The sequence below is a fragment of the Tachypleus tridentatus genome, chromosome 3 (assembly GCF_004210375.1).
Source record: "Tachypleus tridentatus isolate NWPU-2018 chromosome 3, ASM421037v1, whole genome shotgun sequence".
Classification (NCBI taxonomy): domain Eukaryota; kingdom Metazoa; phylum Arthropoda; class Merostomata; order Xiphosura; family Limulidae; genus Tachypleus; species Tachypleus tridentatus.
In genome coordinates this window covers 12,900,438-12,923,677 of record NC_134827.1, presented here as the reverse complement: position 1 = coordinate 12,923,677, position 23,240 = coordinate 12,900,438, and the positions used below count along the sequence as shown (strand labels likewise).

General features: G+C 34.0%; 1 protein-coding gene across 4 annotated transcripts in view; it reads left to right on the top strand.

Annotated features, from left to right (window-relative positions):
• Positions 1-23,240, top strand: part of LOC143246375 (ATP-binding cassette sub-family F member 2) — a 60,777-nt gene that overhangs the window by 25,419 nt on the left and 12,118 nt on the right. For all 4 annotated transcript variants that reach the window (XM_076492964.1, XM_076492962.1, XM_076492963.1 and 1 more), the window contains 6 exons: positions 1,562-1,750; positions 3,424-3,564; positions 14,349-14,475; positions 16,571-16,673; positions 16,803-16,898; positions 21,873-21,992. In XM_076492964.1, coding sequence (XP_076349079.1) covers positions 1,562-1,750; positions 3,424-3,564; positions 14,349-14,475; positions 16,571-16,673; positions 16,803-16,898; positions 21,873-21,992 — 776 coding nt within the window. The remainder of the gene's footprint in view (positions 1-1,561; positions 1,751-3,423; positions 3,565-14,348; positions 14,476-16,570; positions 16,674-16,802; positions 16,899-21,872; positions 21,993-23,240) is intronic.

Genomic DNA, 23,240 nt, shown 5'->3' with positions numbered 1-23,240 from the left:
ATTTTTGTCTCTTTTGGAGTGATCTTAGTTTTATTAAAACAAAGTTCAACTTTGTAGGATCTGTGTGTGTGGTCACAGGTCTGGTGTAAATGCTCAACTACATCATCTCAGAACTTAAGTTAACTGCATGTCACACAGTGCTGCATTAAAAGATGTGAGTAAATATTAATTTGTAGCATATGATACCACAACTTGGTATATTTTATGTTATGAGTTTTTTGTAAATGTGCAGAGAAATTATGAATATGCTGCAATTTAACTTTTGGGTTTCTCTTGTTTATGCATTGATATGGTTATAAATGAGAGTAACCGTATGCAAGTAAATAGCTAATTCATTGCCAAATGGTACTAAAAGCACAGGTGCTTCAAGTTCATAAAACCAATGGGAAATACATTTGTTAAAAAAAGTATAAATATTTGCATTATTTTAGTTCTTTAGAAAAGTTTAAACAGTATTTTTTATTTTGTAATAGCTGACAGAGATATAACACTTTACCCTTGTGCTAAACCTTAGTTTCTAGTGTGTATATTTCCATTTGAAACAATAGTGCCAAAATTAATTATCAAGTACTGGATAGATTCAAGGAGAGAAATGGTCATAGCTATACGTTATTATAGTTGCTCCTGGGATTGGTTTTGAAACGATTGGTGTCCATTTAGAAATGTTTGTATTCATGTAGGTAGTTGTATACAGTCACCAAATATATTTGAAAGTAAAAGAGTATATTTACTTGGGTTCATGTTCCTTACATGGAGACTCATTTATTAGATTAGGAAAACGTGTAGGTTCTTAAAAAATCAATAAAAGACAAAAATAAAATTTCTAACATCAACATGTCTGAAATGTAGATCTTTCTTCATCAGGGGCTACCTGAGAACGACAAAGTGAAGTAAACTGTGAAGCATGCGACACAAAATTGTTGCCTTTTTTTTAACTGTATTTTTAACTTGTGGGATTTTTTTTTTTGTTTATGCACTGATATAGTTATAAACGTTTGTATTCATGTAGGTATTTGTCTAAAGTCACCTGATATATTTGGAAGTAAAATACTTAACTGACTTGGCTCGATGTTTCTTATTAAACTGTGAGAAAACAAAAATTGGAGTGAGATCATAGTTATACAAGGTAAACTGCCATGAAACCCAGATATGTTTTACTTAGGTTTCAAAGGAATACTGCAAGTGTGACTAGTTTCTATCATACAGTATGACAGGAATAAATTGGGAAGATTATTAGACATAGAGGCTAGAAAGTGTTTAAAAAATATAACTTGAAAGGGAAAGTATAATGTGTATTACTAATGTAAAATAAAGATATATATAAATATTTATTAGTAGAAAACAAAATTAAGTAGAAAGAACAAAAAAGTTGAAAAATAAACTTGGATATTATCATAAATAAATACAAAGATAAGAGGTGAAAATGATGAACTTGCTTCACAGAAATGTCTATTTATTGTAAGTCTTAGGGATCTAATACAAAGTGAAAGTTTCAGAAAAAGTGAATACCCCTCCAAAATTGTTTTATTGGTAATTAATAAAATATTTCTATAAATTCTAGGAAAGTCTTCACTGTTAGCTTCTATTGGTCGTAGAGAGGTTCCAATTCAAGACCATATTGATATCTATCATCTGACCAGAGAAATAGAACCAAGTAATAAAACAGCATTGCAAGTTGTGCTTGATGTGGATCAGGAACGGATACGGCTTGAAAAACTGGCTGAAGAACTGGCTCATTACCCTGATGATGGTAGTTAAAGTATATTACAAACTGTGGGGTTCTGTTTTGGTTACTGTGTTAAAATTGTTCCATCCAGAAAAATACATTAAACATCATGATGCTTCTTTTCAAAAGTAAATTGCACAAAATGAATAATTTACCTGACTGGGATTCATGTTCCTTACATGGAGATTTTCTTATTAGGTTAGGAAAACATGTAGGTTCTTAAAAATGAATAATTTTGTGCAATTCCTAAAATTTCTTATCAATGTTAATTTGCCAGTCTTCCTATGTGCTTAATGGTCAGTCTGTGAAAAAAATCTTATTATGAGCAAAATTTTCTTTTTGTGATGGGATTTCATGACAAAGAAAAGACTTCCTGTATTGGATGATTATAAGAAATATTTAAGAGTTCGGAGCATGGATGGAAAAATGCATAGAGAAAGGAGGGTGTTTGAGCATGTATTTATTGTCCTTTTATTTATTTGAAATATAATTTTTTTAAAAATGTTTACTATGTAACAGGTACAATTTAATTTATTGGATTAGAATCAAATATCTTCACTTTGACACTTAAAGAAATAATAACTATAGAAAAATACTCACTTGAGTAGAAGTCTTTCATGTCTTTGATAAAAGGACAAGGAATTGTGGTATTCAGCAAAAAACAACAATAAATGAATTAACTACTATTTAGTGAATCTGAGTGTTGTATTGTGCTGAATGCATCCATTGCATTAAAACCAGCCTGGCATGACCAGGTAGTTAAGGCACTCAACTTGTTATCTTGGGGTCGTGGTATGAATCCCTATTGCACCAAACATACTCACCCTTTCAGCCTATATTTTTGGAGATTTTCTAACTAATTTTACTTTCAGTGTTTTTAATACCTGTTCTAGAGGTTTTTCGGAATGTTCCTCCTCTATTTTTGACTTTAATCCACCAATTAAGTTAAACATTGTGATTTGCACCTTTCTGAAGTTTTTGAAACATATACCATTGTTTTTTCTAGTCATTATCTAACATATTGTTTGTTCTATTTTCACTTCTCAATTTTTTAACTTGTTCCTTACAAATTCTAATTTTAATTATTTTAAGGCTCTTAAAGTCTTTGACTGATATTAGCATTGTGTTGGTTATTCACTACATTTAACTATTAAAAGGAAAATTTTAATAATTCCAGAATATATTGTTTATTGATATCTTGGATTAAAAATTTTAATTAAAAGAATTGTGATAGAGGAATAGGCTAGTAAAGTGTTTTTGAGAATGGATTACCAAGAAACAACCAGACATTCTGGTCTCTTGTAGCTCTGCATTAGCATGAAACAAATTATCTGAATACTAAAAAATGCTCAAAATTTTGAACCTAGTGCCAACTTTAAATGTGTATTTATCATTATTTATCAATAGTACTTGTTTAATTTTAACTTTACTTTTTGTGTGTGTATATGTGTGTTTAATGACATTGTTTCATACCTTTACTTGCATTTGTTGGAGTCAACTCACCGTGTTTTACACGACTTATCAAAAGAAAACTTTTTTCAATTTGTATACTTTACTTTTTAAAATCAAATCAAACCTGGATTATTAATATTGTTATTAAAGAGTTATTTCCTGGTGTTTCATTTTGGAAAGGCATGCAAATAATTAATTACATAGGAGGTAACATACAGTTACAATACAGTGTTTTCACATATTAGAATCTCACGAACAACTTATGGACATCTATGAGCGACTTGATGATATAGGAGCAGATAAAGCTGTAAGCAAAGCTGCCTATATTCTACATGGCCTTGGATTTAACAAAAGGATGCAGGAACAGAAGTGTAAAGACTTTTCAGGTAAAATGTAATACTAGTTATTGTTTCATCAAGCATATACTACATTTGGATCTGTTCTGATGCAACTAACTGATTGAATTCATTTGAGCAATTTCTGTTTATCATACACTGTGCCATCCTTCTTATACAATATATTAATATTGTAATATGTAACTCCAGTTAGAGAATAATTTCATTTAACCATCTGTTCATAGGCTTGATCAGATTGACTCTTCCTAGATTTGTGAAGTCATGTTTTTAATTTTTTTGCTATAACTCTGAGCATTAATTATTGTACACAACCAGTTTCATTCAGTGAGATATTTTAATCTTATCAAAATGAAGGGGAGTGGTCAAAGGCCATGTTGTTCGTTGCAGTCAAAATTGTATTGTTTTATGAATTTATCTCCTTAACTTTGGCATCAAAGTGTAAATTATAATTGAAATTTTCATTTTATACATTGTTTACTTTTTAATTTAAAAGTTGGTATTAAACACACCTATATATTGTTTTTCTGTATCATGTGGTATTTTGAATGCAGCACTGGTTAAAATTATATGGTTGTGATGCCAAAATATAAATGCTATAGTTTTGTATGAATTAGGAACACAAATTACCAAAATTGACAAGCTAGAATATAAAATACAAACCTTTTATGTTCTCTATTTGCTGAGCTATCACTGTATTTAGTGAATAAAACACAGTGGCCCCCACTTATCTCTTTCAGTTTTTTGGAAATGGTCATTTATGTATGTTTACTTCTATATATGACGTGAATAATTAAGAAAAGTTCAGGATGTCCCATTAATGATTTTCTAAGCCATTTTCAAATATAATGGCACCCTCTCTTCTGAGACAAACCTTCGTGCTGGTAAGTTGAGTCCCCTGAGCTTGTAAGATATTTTGTACTTTTGTAGTTACAAATAATGCTTAATTATTAAACTTGATAAATTATAATGAAATTCTATGGTATTGATGAAGTAATTTATAATTTGTTTAGTTATTAAAATCTATATATACCCCCCCCCCCAATATCTTTTTCATATTCTCCACATGAAATTTCTTAAGGCTTAGCAAGCTTGCTAAGACAAACAGCAACAAAGTACAAAGGTCATAACTAGAAGAGATAATTGTTTGCTTTATTTCTTTTTTTTTTCCTCTTGTGTTTCAAGAAAATAAGTTTAAAAACTTATTTGCAGATACTAATAATCTCTATACATGTATGGCTTGTAATAATTGAAATGTGACTATATTTTACCAAATATTAGTCTGCTAAAACACAGCCAAGATTTAGTAAAAACTAAAGGTCAGTTTTATATTATTGGACACTGTAACATGAGTGCATGTGTTGCATCATTGTAACTTCTGTATTGTTAGCTGTGCACAGCTGATAAGTTAGTATAATGAGAATAAATATGTAATGTTATAAGATTTAAGTTATTTTGTCTCGACATATGTGTTTTTGTTTCATAACCTGTAGCCATTTTAGGACAAAAGAGGCATACTTTTATATTTGCTTACTAAATTTTAGATGGTGGTTACAAAATCGTTCAAATTGGCTAAACCCAAAGATTTGTTAGTGAAAATAAGAAAGGTTTTATTAAACTACCTGGACATTATAAGGATTGTATGTGAAATTTAAAAACTTTTTGATGCATAAAAGTACTTTTAATGAAAAAAATTGCTTTAGATGTTGGATAGGTAACATACAAGAAATGAAAATTGCACCAGAAGAACAATAAGACTTAATATTTAAAAACATCCAATATTTTGCATGTGATAATCTGTCCAATTTTGTTAATGTTTGCTTATTGATTTTAAAGTATTAGCATGAAACTATAACAAGTACAAAATGGCTGTGAGGTCAGTCCCATGTACTTGATTTTTTTTTTTAAGCAAAGAAACTATTAGTTTACAGTTCTAAAATATAAATTGAAATAAGTGATTCTGTTTGTTCTCTGAAATGACTGCAGGGATGATCAGAAAGTTCCAAATTATCTCAATAACTTTGACTGTTATCCTTTTCACATCTTTTTTCTTTTGTTTTAATTACAATCCTTGCATAAAAACAAATCACAATGAGAGCCATTATCTTCTCCCCCCTTCGTGTGGATTCCTGTATGTGGTGAGGGGACCTCCCAGGAAGGTTCTGTTCTATCTGTTTACCTTCTCTGGGATCTGAACATCCACCCACGTGTTTGGTGTGCGTGGCGACCCGTGAAGGGGAGGAGAGGATCCTGGTGGTTGAGGGGTCCAACCCTAACACACCACTTTGGCCTCGAATTCCTATAGACGGGCGGCCTTTGGGTGCCCCCCCTTGAATCAATCGGCTGGTTCACTTGGGCTAGAGTCAACCACGTACCAGTGTTGGAAGTTCTCAACGGGTGTTGTGGACCTTGTGCCCGATGCTGGTGTTTGGGTATAGTGCTCACGAAACCCTGGCGTTGCTGCATTGTCCTTGCGGGACTTTGTGGTGCGTCCCCTTGTAGGGCTCCATGGTGGGTGGGGTCAGTGGGTACCGAAATTTTTTCTTTTTCCTATGGATCCTCTAAAAAATTTAAAATTCTAAAAAAACAGTCAATGGGTAAGCGACCACGTCTTGAATACTCAGAACAGCAATCTTCAACATCAGTAACACATGTACCTCATTTTCTTATATTACATTCTCTTCGGAAAAACCTTTTAGGGCAAATGTCCCCTTTTTTATTCAAAAGGGACTAGAGGGACTTGCTGGCTCTCCAAAGTCAGTAAAGAAACTTCGATCTGGTGACATATTGGTTGAAACATCCACATTCCAACACAGTGAACTCCTCTTGAATTCAAAGGCAATTGGGGATATACCTATTGAGGTTACACCCCATGCTATCTTGAATTCTTCATGAGGAGTTATTGTTGAAAGGGATTTGAAGAACGTTCCTGAGTCAGAGATTCTCGCTGGTCTCTCCACTCAATGAGTTTCTGCAGTGAGGCGCATCTCCACTCGCAAAGATGGAGTTACACTGCCAACAAATACCCTCATTTTAACATTTACTTCACCACATGCACCTGCCACCATTAAGGCAGGTTATCTCATTGCAGGGTTCGCCATACATACCAAACCCTCTTGATGTTTCCAATGTCAGAGATTTGGCCACTCAAAGACATCTTGTCGTGGTTCCCTGACATGTGCTCGTTGTGGAGGCAAGGACCACGATGCCTATGACTGTGACATGAACCCACATTGCGTAAACTGCAATGGTTCTCACCCCTCTTACTTTCATTCTTGCCCAAAATGGTTGGAGGAAAAAGAGGTGCAGCGTTTGAAAACGACACATAACATTAGTTATCCTGAGGCTCGGAAATTACTGTTCACACCTCCATCTCGGACATATGCTGCTGCACTTCATTCCACAACTACAGTGGGAGTGCAGACAGATCTCTCTGTGCCTCCAAGAGAATCGTTTTCAAAACAAATGAAAAGCCTTTTGACCTCCATGGTTAAAAAGGGTTGATGAATCAACTTCTACACCCATCTCTGTTCCTCCCATACATTCCAACAAACCTCAAGATCCACGTCCTTCAGTTTCAAATACAGGCATTTCTTCTGATACATCTTTTTCTCCCACCACAAGAGACAAAACAATTATTTGTTCGCGTCCTCAGTCACTGGATTCCCCTTCCAATAACAAAAACCTGCCCACCCGACCCAGAGCAGGATCCATGGAGGTAGTTAGACCTTCACCGACTAAAGACAGTAAAGAAAAAAGACTTGGTCGTAAACCGAAGGGTTCTCCACCCACTTCACCTACCCGTTCTTAAAAATGGCCACCTTGATACAATGGAACTGTCGAGGTTTACGTTCTAATCTGGATGATATCAAAACGCTGATTGCTTCCTACCATCCTGTTTGTCTTTCTTTACAAGAAACATTTCTCAAAACTGCTGATACAGTCTCCATTCGGCAGTTTTCTCTGTACAGAAATGACAGGTTGTGTGATGGTCGAGTACATGGAGGGGTGGCACTGTTGGTTGATCAACATGTGCCCACCCTGTCTTTGTCACTCAACACACCATTGGAGGCTGTAGCCATCCATGTTTCCTTGGGTCATACCATCACTGTTTGTTCTCTGTACCTGTCCCCTGGAGAGACATATGATCAATCAGATCTTGATGCTCTCGTTGAACAATTGCCATCTCCATTTCTAATCCTAGGGGATTTTGATGGACATCATCCCCTCTGGGGAAGTGCTATTATTGATGGGAGGGGCCGATCTGTAGAGCGGATGCTCTCTGATCACAATCTTTCTCCTTTCAATACTGGTTCTTCCACTTACTTTCATGCACCTAGTCAGTCCTTTACTGCTATTGATCTCTCAGTTTGCTCCTCTTCATTATTCTCCCATTTTTCATGGAGGGTTGACTGTAATCCACTAGGCAGTGATCATTTTCCGATTCTTTTGAGAGAGACTGGCCGTGGTCGATGCCACCCTACCCGCATGCCCCGGTGGAAGCTGGATCAGGCAGACTGGTCCACTTTCACTGCTCTCGCAGAACTTGATCCTGCCATCGTAAATCAGCCATCAATAGACGACTGTGTAGCAGCGGTAACTGACTGTATTACACATGCAGCTGCTCAGTGTATTCCTAAAACCTTGACACGTTTCCCACGATATCCTCGTCCGTGGTGGAATCCTGCTTGCCACTTAGCACGGAAGGCTCAAAAGCAGGCCTGGGATACTTTTCGTAGATATTTTACACTTTCAAACCGGGTTGCTTTCCAACGGGCCCGTGCACATGCTAGGTGGGTAAGACGTCAAAGCCAGAAGGAATCTTGGATTAAGTTCACAACCAGCATATATTCTACCACCAGTTCCAAGATCATATGGGGCAGGATTCGAAAGGTTAATGGGCACTACAATTCTGTCCCCCTCTCGATCTTACTCTCTGATGGTCAGGAGGTGACTGATGTTTGGAACATCGCTAACACTCTAGGTGAAAGCTTTTGCCGTGTATCTAGCACTTCTGCTTGTTCCTCCACCTTTCTGGCCATCAAGACTCGGGCAGAGCGATCACCTCTTTCCTTTCCAACTGACTGTTTCTTTGACTATAATTGTCCCTTTACCCTGGTGGAACTAAAAATGGTCCTTCATCGGTCTGCCAGTACGTCTGTTGGACCTGATGATATTCATTATAACATGCTGCACCAGCTATCTCCTGCTTCTCTTGATGTCCTTCTGATTGTTTTCAACCGGATCTGGCAGGAGAATGTTTTTCCTGATGCCTGGCACCAGGCTATTATTTTACCTTTCTCTAAGCCAGGGAAAGATCCCAAGATTCCTTCAAACTACCGTCCAATTGCTTTGACGAGCTGTCTCTGTAAGACATTAGAAAGCATGGTTAATGCTCGTCTTGTTTGGTTCCTTGAATCAAACAACCTCCTCTCGCCACCCAGTGTGGGTTCCATCGACAGCACTCCACCACAGACCACCTAATTAATCTTGAAACGTCTATCAGAGAAGTCTTTCTCAACCGCCAACATCTTGTATCAATATTCTTTGACATATAGAAGGCTTACGACACAACATGGAGGTATGGCGTTTTGCGAGACCTCCATACATATGGGTTACGTGGCCATCTACCCAATGTTATTAAAAATTTTTTTAATGGACAGGAGATTCCAAGTTCGTGTGGGTTCGACACTTTCCCGTTCTTTTGTACAGGAACTTGGAGTCCCTCAAGGCTGTGTATTGAGTGTTACACTCTTCAGTATAAAGATAAATGCCATCACTGAACAACTCCCTCTCACTGTTGCGAATGGGCTGTATGTCGACGACTTTCACATCTCATGTCAGTCGTCAAACATGAGATATATTGAGCGGCAACTACAAACCGCCCTCAATTGTGTACGGAAGTGGACTCTGGCGAACGGCTTTAATTTCTCTCTCTCCAAAACTGTATGCTTGCACTTTTGCCGTTGACGGGGTATTTACCCTGATCCTGAACTTCACCGATATGAAGTTCACCCCTCTTACTTTCATTCTTGCCCAAAATGGTTGGAGGAAAAAGAGGTGCAGCGTTTGAAAACGACACATAACATTAGTTATCCTGAAGCTCAGAAATTGCTGTCCACAACTCCGTCTCGGACATATGCTGCTGCCCTTCATTCCACAACTACAGTGGGAGTGCAGACAGATCTCTCTGTGCCTGCAAGAGAATCGTTTTCAAAACAAATGAAAAGTTTTTTGACCTCAGTGGTTAAAAAGGTTGATGAATCGACTTCCACACCCATCTCTGTTCCTCCCATACCTTCCAACAAACATCAAGATCCACGTCCTTCAGTTTCAAATACAGGCATTTCTTCTGATACATCTTTTTCTCCCACCACAAGAGACAAAACAATTATTTGTTCGCGTCCTCAGTCACTGGATTCCCCTTCCAATAATAAAAACCTGACCACCCGACCCAGAGCAGTATCCATGGAGGTTGATAGACCTCCTCCGACTAAAGACAGTAAAGAAAAAAGACTTGGTCGTAAACCGAAGGGTTCTCCAGCCACTTCACCTACCCGTTCTTAAAAATGGCCACCTTGGTCTTCGGAACCAAGTTCTTGGGGCTTATCTTTGATCGTAAACTGACCTTTATACCACACTTAAAGCAACTTCGGGTCAAATGCATAAGAGCACTGAACATCCTCCGTGTTCTCTCTTCTACCAGTTGGGGGGCAGATCGCTGTTCGATGTTAAAGATGTATCGTGCTCTTATTAGATCGAAACTCGATTATGGATCAATGGTCTATGGCTCTGCCAGACCCTCGGCCTTAAAGATGCTGGTACCCATTCATCACCAAGGACTTCGACTCTGCACTGGGGCTTTCCGTACCTCTCCAGTTCAAAGTATATACATTGAATCTCATGAACCTTCTTTACACCTTCGCCGTTTGCAACTATCTTTACAATATACTTCGAAACTTCATTCCTTACCAAAGCATCTTACCTGGAAATGTGTTTTCCTTCCTCGGTGGGCAGTACTTTTTCAGAACAGACTATCTGTCATTGCTCCGTTTGGCCTTCGCATCTGGGCGCAACTGGATGAATTGGGTCTGTCCTTGGATAACATTGCAGATTCCACAGGTTGGCCCATCCCACCATGGCTTATTACAGCCCCCAAATGTGATCTTTCTTTCAGTCACCTAAAAAAGGCAGATACTCCAGATTCTACCGTCTTTTATTCAATGAATATCTTTCAAACAATCATTCAGTTCCCATTTATACAGATGGTTCCAAATCAGATTATTCAGTGGGCTCTGCTATGGTTTGCTATGGGTCAGTAGTTGCGCACAGAATCCCTTCTACAGCTTCTGTGTTCACTGCTGAACTGTATGTCATATCTTTTGCTCTGGATCATATTGCAGCTGAGCAGTACTCCAACTGCACTATTTATACTGATTCGCTTAGTTCTATACTTGCCTTGGAATCGCTACACGTTAGCTCACATCCTATTCTCGCTGATATTCGAAACCGACTGGCCCATTTCTCATTAGCAGCTACTTCAATCCAGTTTTTCTGGATAAAGTTGGTATTCGCGGGAACGAGCTTGCAGACATGGCAGCTAAATATGTCTGCTTCAGCACCATCACTCCTATGCCTATTCCGTACATGGACTATGGTGTTGTCTTCAAGGCTTGGCTCCGTGCCAGCTGGCAGTCCACTTGGAGTGAGCAACGTGACAACAAACTTTTTCAAATCAAACCCAAAATTGGACTTTGCCCATCTAGCTTCCGTAAAGTTCGGAAGAGGAAGTTGTTCTCACTAGGCTACGCATTGGTCACAGTTTTTAACTCATCATTTTCTTTTGTCTGGAACTGATGCACCAATGTGTAGTTTGTGTAACACTCAAATCACTATCAGCCACGCTTTTACTTTCTTGCCATCGTTACAATTCTCAACGACAGCAATATTTTAAACATATTTTTTCCCAGGGTCAGTCTGTAACATTGGACAGAGTTATTGGTGATGGTGACTCTGTCCACCTTGATAATGTTTTTAATTTTTTACTGGCCATTAATCTTTTTAATCTCATTTAAGTGTTGCATATTTATTCATTACACCTTTTAATTGTGGTTCCTTTTTACAGTTTTAATCTCTCCTTCAATTTGACATTGGACAATGGCCAGAACATTAAATAACTTCGACACCAGGACTGGAAAGGCCAACTTCAGGTGACTAACGCTACTGTTTGAACTATCTGTTTGAACCACTCGTTAGTCGTCCTGGGGAGTTGTTATTATACTTTTGCTGCATATCATTTCACACTTTTACTACTTAACTTTTTAGTACTGACCATATTGACTCATAACCTGGAACCAGGACTGGAAAGACCAACTTCAGGTGACTGACGGTGGTTTTTATACTTACCTGTTAGTCTTCCTTGCGGGTTATGATCATTACCATTCTGCTACAGGTAGTTCTTTACAACTTTGTTGACTGGATTTCAACATTGGTTTTTACGCCATTTTCTGTTTTAATTGCCATTTTGCTTTTATCTTCAATTACTTTTACAAATTTTACTCCATTTACTTGACTTTTATCTTTTTACTGGACATTTGGCTACTCATTATTACGATTTTGCGGAGTGTCTTTTAAAACTTTTATTCTTTTACATTTTGATAATAGCTGCTATGACATATAACCCAGAACCAGGACTGGAAAGGCCAACTTCAGGTGATTGATGGTGGTTCTTGAACTTACCTGTTAGTCTTCCTGGCGGGTTATGATCATTACCATTTTGCTAGAGTAAATATTTTACACCCTTGAAGACTGGATGTCACCATTGGTTTTTACACCATTTTCTGTTTTAATTGCTGTTTTGCTTTTATCTTCAATTACTTTTACAAATTTTACTCCATTTACTTGACTTTATCTTTTACTGGACATTTGGCTACTCATTATTACAATTTTGCTGGAGTGTCTTTTAAAACTTTTATTCTTTTACATTTTGATAATAGCTGCTATGACACATAACCTGGAACCAGGACTGGAAAGGCCAACTTCAGGTGATTAACGGTGGTTCTTGAACTTACCTGTTAGTCTTCCTGGCAGGTTATGATCATTACCTTTTTGCTAGAGTAAATACCTTACAACTTCTTATACTCTGCCTTCTATCTTAACATTGTAGACTAGGTGTCAACATTGGTTTTATACTTTTTTGTTTTACTTTCATTTCCATTTATGTCTATTACTACATTTATTTTATTTTTTTTTACATTTTTACCGCATGTCTGGCGCAGATAGCCTCGCTGCTTTGTGCCGTGAAACACTAAATCAATCAATCAATCAATCAATTATCTTCTCCAAATGGCCCAGCATGGCCAGGTGGTTACGGCACTCCACTCATAACCTGAGGGTTGCGGGTTTGAATCCCCGTCACACCAAAGGTGCTTGCCCTTTCGGCCATGGGAGCATTATAATGTAACGGTCAGTCCCACTGTTTAATTGGTAAAAGAATAGCCCAAGAGTGGCAGTGGTTGGTGATGACTAGCTGTCTTCCCTCTAGTCTTGTACTGCTATATTAGGGACAGCTGGTGCAGATAGCCCTTATGTAGCTTTGAGAAATTTAAAAACAAACCAAATAATCTTCTCTAACAGACTTAACAGAATATAAGATTACACTGAAATGTGGAAATGTATAAGATATGTGAATTTCTTGTGAAATTTTAGATGTTTCTGTAGTCTTATTAGACTAAGCTGAGAGGTTTATAAATGTTTATTTAAAAAAATACATAAGTAAGTATAAATAGGAAACAATATGTAGAAGTTACTCTACTATCTGTCTCATGTTACTGATATACAAGTCTGAAGCTGTTCTGTCAAGTCTCACAAATTTTAGTGTCCAAAAGTAAATTGGACACTTTTTAAAACATGAAGTATATGTACATATCTATCACTAAAACACAAAGTCCCAAAACTACTGTAATTTATTCTGCTTTGTGAGTGAGGTACAAAAAGCAGTTCTGTTAGATGTTTGTAGCAGCAGTAAAATGGACATGACAGAGCTGTGAAGTGAATAATAATGTCAAATTCAAAAGAATAGTTCTAGTGGAAAAACCAGCTCATTCTGTTGCTTATAAACATATCCAGTAGCAAATAGTCTTAAGTCAGAGAGAGAAAGAGGGATTTGGCAAATGTATTGATATTTATGCAAATCAAGGAAGTTTAAATTCCTGATTCTTCTAACTACATTTAGTTTGTGTTTGTAATTGGTTAAACTGCAGGAACCTATTCTTGAAGTTAAATTTTGAAGCGTAAAAATCGATAATCTGAAATGTCATGTGGCATAGAAAAATGAAGCATGGTATATTTTTTTAATATTTCACTTTTTAATTAAGAAATTAAAACTCGGGTAACATAAAAATAGAAATTATAAACTAGGTTTTCATTGCAAGTTTAGTGACAACTACTGATAACAAAGTTGTTTAACTAAATTTTGGATCTAATGCTGTAAAGTGTGATATGGGTAAAAAGAGTTAAAATGGACATTTCAGAGTTTATGGTTTTTGTGGGCATTGTACTGGTTGAGAATGGTTGTTGAATGTGTTAACTTGTAAAACATGAAAATAATTCTTTCAGTGGATACAACATTGAGATAGTTAAATATTTTGTTTTTCAACACTCATAGCAAAAGAATAACTAAGATTTTTTTTTATTGTAAACCAAATCCATTATGTGTTGTGTAAGTACAAGTTATAAGTATCGAGCAGTTAACATATTTGTTTTTAAAGAAGCCCAAAATATGTGATTAATATTTCTGAATTTTTCTTGACCACTAGGTGGTTGGAGAATGCGTATTGCACTTGCTAAAGCTTTGTATATTCGACCTCACCTTTTACTACTGGATGAACCTACTAACCATCTTGACTTGGATGCATGTGTGTGGCTGGAAGAGGAACTAAAGTCGTAAGTTGCTAGTATTTTCATTTTATACAAGGGTCTTTTCAAAACATTTTTGTATTTGTGAACTTGATACGATTCAACTTTTTAATAGGCTTAGCCATATTAGGGACTTGCAAACTCACAGTGAAATGCTAAACATTTAATGTTACTAATAGCTAAGCCTTGTCTTTTTCCCATTATGTGTATAAATATCATCCTAATACCCAGCATTCTTCTATTTGGCTTTCCAGATATGGTAGACATTTTTGTATTTCTTAGGTTTACAAAGAAATAGATCATGCTTCTAGAGTTTAAAATATTAGTTTCATCACATCAGAATGACACCAAAAGGATTACAAGTTCCAAACTTAATAATACATTGCAGTTCTGAAAGTTACTATACCACAAGCAGTTTCAACAACCACCATTATAGGTCCTGGAGAGAAATGTGATTGAAAACAATATTAATGTTTTAATAGTCTTTCTTTGAGTTAACTTACTGATTAAGTATTGTATTACAAGTTACAACTTTTACAGTAAGATTTGTTCTTAGGATATGTATGATGATTTGATCACTGGTGCAATCATTTTGAAGTGCACAAATTTTAATGGTAAAGAATGTTCCAGTATTTAAGTAATACATTCTCTTACATTTAATTATATATATTCCACATAACCAATAGAAAGTCAAGGTTTTCATCTATCAAAGGATGCATTGTTATAATGTTGTATTCTGAACATATAATAGTTGGTTTTACTCAGTTCACTCAGAATAAAAGCAAGAAAGTTAATGACAAGCTTGCATGAATGGCTATTGAGAGTTTGGGAAAATTTGTATTTTTTTTCATGTTGTTATTCTATATTCTTTAGTGTATTACTATCATTACTATAAAATAGTAAACTTGTCCTTGAAAATCAACAACAAGAAAAAAAGATTGGGTAAAAACTATTTCTTGTTTACCATGTTTATTCTTTAGTTATTATGAAGTAACTCAAATGTAAAAATAGGAACATTTTTGTTAGTTAAGGTAAGAATAAGTAAAATAAATAATAATAATAAAAGTTTTGTGAGGCATGCACATGCACAGCATACAGGTAATGTTTGATGGTATAACATGAGCTATATGTGCCCTCCAGCAAATTACAACTTTGTGAATTTTTCCCTCCTCCCTTATCCTTTGGACTTTTCTATTGATTTGATTGGTCCTTTATTTCTTGTGCTTTTTTCTCCTAATAACTTTCTGGTGTCTTTACTCTGATTAGGCACCTTCCCTCTTATTCTGCATCTCACCATCATATGTTTGGAGGTATTTCTATTATTAAGCATTTGGACTACACCTTGTATGTTTAACTCTTATTTGCTTTATGTGTCACTTTATCCAGGCAGCAATCTTTCTAGATTATGTTGTGAACTCTTGCCTTGGGGCTTATGGATGGATCTTCTTACTAACTTTTCTGTTTGTAGGTTGTCAACTATTCTATCTTTCTTTCTTTTTTTAGGAATGTCAATATTTCTTTGTTTCCAATGCCATTAAATACAAGGGATATCCCCATGTTAGAAATTTTAAATTCCTGACCTGAACACATTGGGATGATTTAAGGTATGAGCATTTGTAACAGAAAGGATTGTTACATACCTTTCTCAAACATGATCACTTTTTGTTGCCATCACAATATTTATGAATGCCAAATAATGTCAAGATATAGTTCTGATACATTCCATTCAGCTGCAACTTTAAATAAGTTGTGGTTGTTGAGTGTCTTAGTTATTTGCATATTCAAAATGTTTTTGTTAAATAATGTATTCAGTCTTTGGACTTCCTTAACTGCTATTACTTTTTGCATATAAGTATAGAGAATTATGTATCTAATTAGTTGCTTGCTTTGATTGGAAGTTAATTATGAGACATCTCCATAAGCATAAATAAAATCATGACCCATGTCTTCAGAAAGTAAGATTATTAGCTCAGTGTTTTGCTGTTACAGCTTCATCAGCTATCAAATATGGAACATGGTTGATATTTATAGTTCCTAATAAATTTTAAAATACCTTTTATTTTCTAGAATATGGTCTACAAAATGAATGAAAAGTATAATACATACTTTCTTATCCTTTCAGGTATAAACGTATTTTGGTAATCATATCCCACTCACAGGACTTTCTCAACGGTGTATGTAGTAACATTATTCATCTCCACAAGAAAAGACTCAATTATTATGGTGTAAGTTTTCCATTCCATACTGGTTACGGAATTATTATGACATTTTTATGTATCAGCTGTTAGTATCATTCTGTTAAAATTATATTGTAGCAGAGTTATATAAAGAATTTTCACATTTATTTTCAACAGGGAAATTATGATGCTTTTGTAAGGACTCGCTTGGAGTTACTTGAAAATCAAATGAAGCGTTACAACTGGGAACAGAGTCAAATAGCTCATATGAAGGTATGTAGTGTAAAGTAGCGTAGAATGATTAACATATTGAAACTAGTCAACCTTTAGGTACATCCTTCTGTGAAATGGCAGTGGACTGGAAATGGCAAGTCCGAATAGGGTCCATTTTTTTATTCAGAAGTACACTGTTCCCTTTAAATGTTTGCTTTAGAGTATTCTATTGAAATGTTAGTTTTTGATAGTGAATGTATAAAACATTACTCTTGTAACTATAACTTTTAATAATGTATGCATGTTTTCACAATTTGTCAGATTATCAGTAAACATTACAAAGCATTTGCATACAAAATATCAGATTTTTAAATTGGGTAATTGGAGTTTTTAATTCAAGAAGATTTGCTCCAAAGTTTTTTCTTCTGGAATGTTGTTTATTCAACAACCTAAATAATTTTGATTTTAAAATTAACCTCCCAAGTTTTTTATTTTGTGTTTATTTTTTATAGAAAATCTCTTTTTTCTGTTTTTTGTCTATGTTAACTCTGTATGGGGGTTGGTTCATTTGACCAACCTTGTAACCACCAGAAAAGAAATTAGCAAATAAATCTATATTGCACTTTTTTCATTCTAGAGTGACCATAGGAAACCAGAGATGTTTATTTGAAGTAGCTTTAATTTTGTAACAGTTTACATCTATTTATATTTATTAATATTTGTTTTGCTGACTTTTGAACCTTGTAAGATTAATAAACTTGTCACATAAGTTTTAAATTATGTGGTTTATGTGCAGCTCATGTTACTATATTGAATAGCATAGAACTGTATATATGTAAAAACGACTGGTTTGGGTTGAGAAAATTTTTATGTAGAAGAGTGAACAACGTTTTGACCTTCTTTGGTCATTGTCAGGTTCACAAAGTAAACCAGCTGTTTTTACACACACATTTTTCTCTACAAGTGGGTTTTCTCATCATCACTGAGCATAGAACTGGCTCTTTAGAAAGTACAGAAGTCATTCTTATTAGTCTTAGTACTAGCATACAAGTATTTAATAAAATACAATAACATTTCATTAACCATACATTATATATGAGTTTGTATGTTTATATAAATATTATTATTGTTTACAAATGAATTCTTAAATTTCAGTTATTTTTCATAAAACAAAAAACATTAAATAAAAAGACCTAGAGACAAAAACGATATTTACTACTTTTCACGTTTCAAAGGTTTTTTATATTTGTGTACCACATTTGCCAAGCCTTGTCAAATTTCACACATGGAGTATGTAAAGAAAAGGATATGCCTAAGTTTTGGATTTAGAAATAACAAAGTTAAAAATTACTATATTGATTCTACAAAATTTCATTTTATTTATTAGGTTTCCTAATTAAACTGTATTTAGGTCAAAATAAAATCTCATTTCTAATCAGCAATTCACCTTGATCATCACACTTCAAAGTTTTCAGTGGTTATAATGGCTTTGCCCATGTAAATATTTTAGGAAGACTGAAGAATTATGTAGTTTAAAATCAGAGGTTTTGATTGGTCATAAACATGTATTTAGGAGAAGTGGGTGTAAGTAAACAAATATTTGTAAAAGATAGATATAGATGGAGCCTCTATGATGAGTGCACTAAATATATCGCAGCAAATATAAAAAGTAGGAGGTTCTAATTTTATATTCTAACTTGTAAATATTGGTAATTTGACTTTCTAATTTGGTAAAAACTGTAGACATTACATTTTATGATGCACTCAATACAGTTGAAGAATATGCAAAAGATAATGCACCATGTGACACACAAAAATCAGTATTTAACTATTTTTTAATATTTATTATTTGAACTAAGAAATTAAATACTATTTAATGCTAAAATGTAAATTAAAGACTACAGTTTGATTCCAAATATATGGCTCTATGTTCATAAAATAATAGTTTAATAAGATTTTGAGTGTAAGTTTACAAATTTTGACTCCTACTTGTATGAAAAGGATTAACTCTTTCCATACAGAGCTGGCAGATTAAACTGGCCTTGTGATGTCAAAGTAACCATTAGTTTTCATAACGTTTAATGTGTTACACATATCTTTGTGAATTATTGGCAGTTTGTGAAAGACAGGATGTGGCAGGTGGATCTGACATTCTAGTTTGTGTTTGTAAGCAGAGATGATTGAAGGCTATAAAAATTAGAACTTGCCTTGGTAATATTTGTATTATATTGAATAAGTTCATTAAACTACTTTGTGGAGGAGTGGTAATTAAAGTATAGAAGACGGGAAGACCTAGACAATAAACATTACAGTTCCCATACAAGAGGAGATTGAGGATTTGTTTAAGTATTTCATATTAAAATTAAAAACTTTAAAGCTTTTATAACATTAAATTTAGTTTATTAACTATGTTTTGATGCACAGTTTATTTATATGCATCAGTAATAAGACAATTAAATTTTGAATGTAATTCTGTGAAAGTCGTCGCTTGTGCTCTTTAACCTACCCATAGTGAGAGGATTGTTTTTATTACTTGTTCATATGTTTTAATTTGAAATTTTAGTAAGTGGGTATAAAACATTTTATGCATTTAACTAAAAGTTTATTTTTTGTAGTAGTCTAAATTCTAATTTTATTAATTTTGAGTTGTACCTTCTATTAGTTAATGTTTGTGAGACTCTGAGAATGATGACCAAAAAGGCCGAATTAAAGTAAGCCAGCAGTTTGAGACTAAAATAGTTTCACTGTTTGGCTTAAAATGCTCAAAACTAGTGAAGCGAAGATACTTTCTGACTCTTGAGTCTTAAATTTTCTCAGAAAATGAGTTAAAATGATGAAATTTACTTTATGATTTAAAAAATTAAGGGTTCTACAGTGTACAGTGTTACATATTTTAAGGTTATGGAAGAATATGATGCACTTTTGTTGTAACTTAAGATGTTTGTATATAGTATTAAATGTTACTAAGAGCATGATAGTACATTATTTTGGTCATTTATGTTTTTCAGTGATGTTATTGTACCATAGTTTTTATAAACTTGATAACATAAAATATAAAAACAATCTTTTGATGGTCCTACATGTAGATTTTTCATTGGACATTTTAATTTATGATATAAATGTTAAGTCAGATTATTGTTATAACAGCTTGTTATTATTGTTATAGTTTTACGGAAAATAAAATAAACTTTTATGATAATCCACAATATTGTTAAAGTGTAATTTATGCTATTTGTTTTTTAGGGCAGAGAGAAAATTGTCTTGTGATTGGAAAGCTAGGTTCCATGTTTGTTTACAAGTTTGTTAATACTAGAGAGTGTTACAAAACATCATACTTTGAATGGCCATGTATCATGTAAACTACATCAAAGTGAGGATGTGCCAGAAAGTGAAAACTGTAAATTAAACTTGTGTTGTAAGGTTTTTTGCCTGAAATATTTTGGCAAAGAAGTGAAAATGGTTCCACCAGGATTTGAACCTGCAATTTTACCTACCAGGCAGGCCCTTGAATTGACCAGGTTCGGTATTATCCATATATTACATGTGCAAAAACTTGTTCATGTACCTCATTTTCCTGTCCTGTATGCAGACTTTGACCTCTTATACATATTTATAATCTTTTTCCCTTTTAACCTTTAAAAGTTGCTTTAAGAAGTGGGCAAATAAAACACTGTTGCAAAACAAACTACAATAAAAAAATGTAAAGGGGAAAAGCGTATAGAAAAAAACTAAACTGAGAAGATTTTAGGTTGCTTTCCACAAAAATGCTCCCAGTGGGTCACTAGTAAACTATAAAAATTTATAATGCTATAAACTGGGTTTAAACACCTGTTGGAGATGCACCATAGACAGCCCATTGTGTAGCTTTGTGTGTAACAACAAACATACAAGAACTTCCCCAAGCTGAGATGGAAAAGATAAATCCTAAATGTTCTCAGTATGCTACAGTGTGCACATACATCAAATGACTATGCACATTCCCATTTCCTTTGTTTTAATGGCATCCATCTTCCCCTTGATCATACATCATAGAAGGGTTATATAACTTGTCAGGTTTCAAAACCTGTTAACTTTCAGTTTCCACTTTGTTTGGCTAAGCATGTGATGGTCTTGAGTAGTTTTGAACCATGCCAAATTGCTTTTAAGGCTTAGAATCCATTTATATTTTTGTTGTGATGGAGATGTATATTGGACCTGAAAAGTTGATTGACATAACTCAAGAGTCCTGCAAAATGCCTTTCTTATAAACAGAAAAACATTAAAACTGAGTTGGGGTTTTCAAGACTGTGTATTAAGTGAATTTAAGCAACATCACAAGTTTGTATTATACTTAATTTCAGTTTTTACTTTCTCTGAAACAAAATACAAATATAATAGTTATTTAAATTAACAAATCTATCTTTGCTAACTGTTTCTTGTAGCAAGAATATTTAATAAAACTTATTTATGATTTAACAAAATAATGGCTTAATTTTTAAATTTACCAATCAGCTTGAAATAATTATTTAAAAAACAACAAAATGTCTTGTTGGTATTGCTGTAGAACACAATAAGTTCTTAACTTGACCAGTATTACCATCTTTTTCGACGTATAAGATGCACCTCTGTTTTCAAGGCTATCTTTTGGGGAAAAAAAATTCAGTTATCATTAATTTATTTGTTCAACATCAGCATAATCTTTTATCATTTTTAGAAAACCTCAAAAGTTTTGTCTATAATAAAATATGGTTGTTTTTTACATCAAAACATTGTTCATTCATCATGAAATCTTTCAAAATCTTCTTTTATATCACTGAATTCACTAAAAACAGGTTCTGAAAGTTCACTCTCACTTGTCCTCAAAGAATATCATTTTTGGTGCCATTATGACAACTGCTCACATCACATTTATTAAACAGTTTTATTACAGTTTCCACACTTGGGGGAAGAAAAAAAGGTTTGGTACTTTTAAATATTAAATTGGTTTGGGTAGTGTTAATAGATAGTGTTGATATAAATTGTTGATGTCTTTTGTTTGTTTCTTTGTCTATCCAGGACTACATTGCAAGATTTGGACATGGCAGTGCCAAATTGGCAAGGCAAGCTCAAAGCAAAGAGAAGACATTAAGCAAGATGGTTTCTGCAGGATTGACTGAGAAAGTGATGCTAGATAAAGTATGTGTCAGCCAAGTAATAACTATTTTTAAGTCTATAGAAAGGTAAATTTTGTGTTTTAAAAATATTCAACCAGCTTTTTAGTTTTGAAAAAAATAAAATTGCTGTGCATACCTAAAAATTCAGTCTTTGAGAAGGATTTAATTTTGTTTAGTAATTTTACAAATGTTTACCTCATACTGGTTCCCTGATTAGTCTCATAGGTTCATTTTAATTATGAACTGATCATAAATTTTTCAGGAGAAATTACACTATTTTTAATATCTTGATTAAATCCAATAAAAAGAATGATATAAATAAATGGAAAGACGTTTTGAGTGAAACAACAGTGTAGTGATGTTAACTTGAGGCCTTGTAAATGGGGAAATGTAAGCTGAAATAAATGCATTATAGGTTGAAATTAATTTATTTTTCAAAACTGTTTTTGTTAGTATTCTTGCTTCAACTGTATGTACAACAGTTATTTCTAGTGTAATATTTGTATTTAGAATAATGGCTTGAAATGTTTAACAAGCCATATATACTTTTTGAACAGTTATCTTGTATAGTTCAAGTAAACTCCCTTTTCATTTGGGTAATAATGAAAACTCATAAAATGTAATATTTGTAGCTTTTTTAAAACCAAATTTTCAGTATGATGTTCAGTGTATTTTATGAATTATGGTTAACACACTGGTCATTTGTTATAATGATACTGTTTATTGGATGTAATACTGTCTTGTGATAACTAAGTGCATTTTGTTCAAGTATTGTAAATTGGGACTTTTGAGAATGATGAATAAAAGGCCGAATTGAAGTAACTAACAGCTTGAGACTGGTAGTCTCGCTGATTAGATTACAGTGCTCAAAACCGGTGAAGCGAAACTACTTTCTGACTCTTGAGTTTCAAAAGTTTAGTCTGTACATTGATTACTTGTTTTGTTGTTCTCGTCATTACTGGTGGCGATTGTACACATAAGAGCCCAGAAATATTTAATGGTGGTAATTTCAGTAGTAATATTGGGAGTAAGTTTTAAGCAAAATTATAAGCACCAACTTAATGTTTAAAATACACAGGAATTAGACAAAATTTCCTCTTTATTTGTAAATAGTAAAAAAAGATTGTATTATAAGTGTAACTAGTTATACAGTATAATTTTATTGAAACTCTTAATGTAATCTTTTTGAATGACAAGTATCATATGGAGGACATCATATTACTGCAGTTTTAAGAACGAAAATTTGTTGTGTATAATGAAAGCTAGTTTT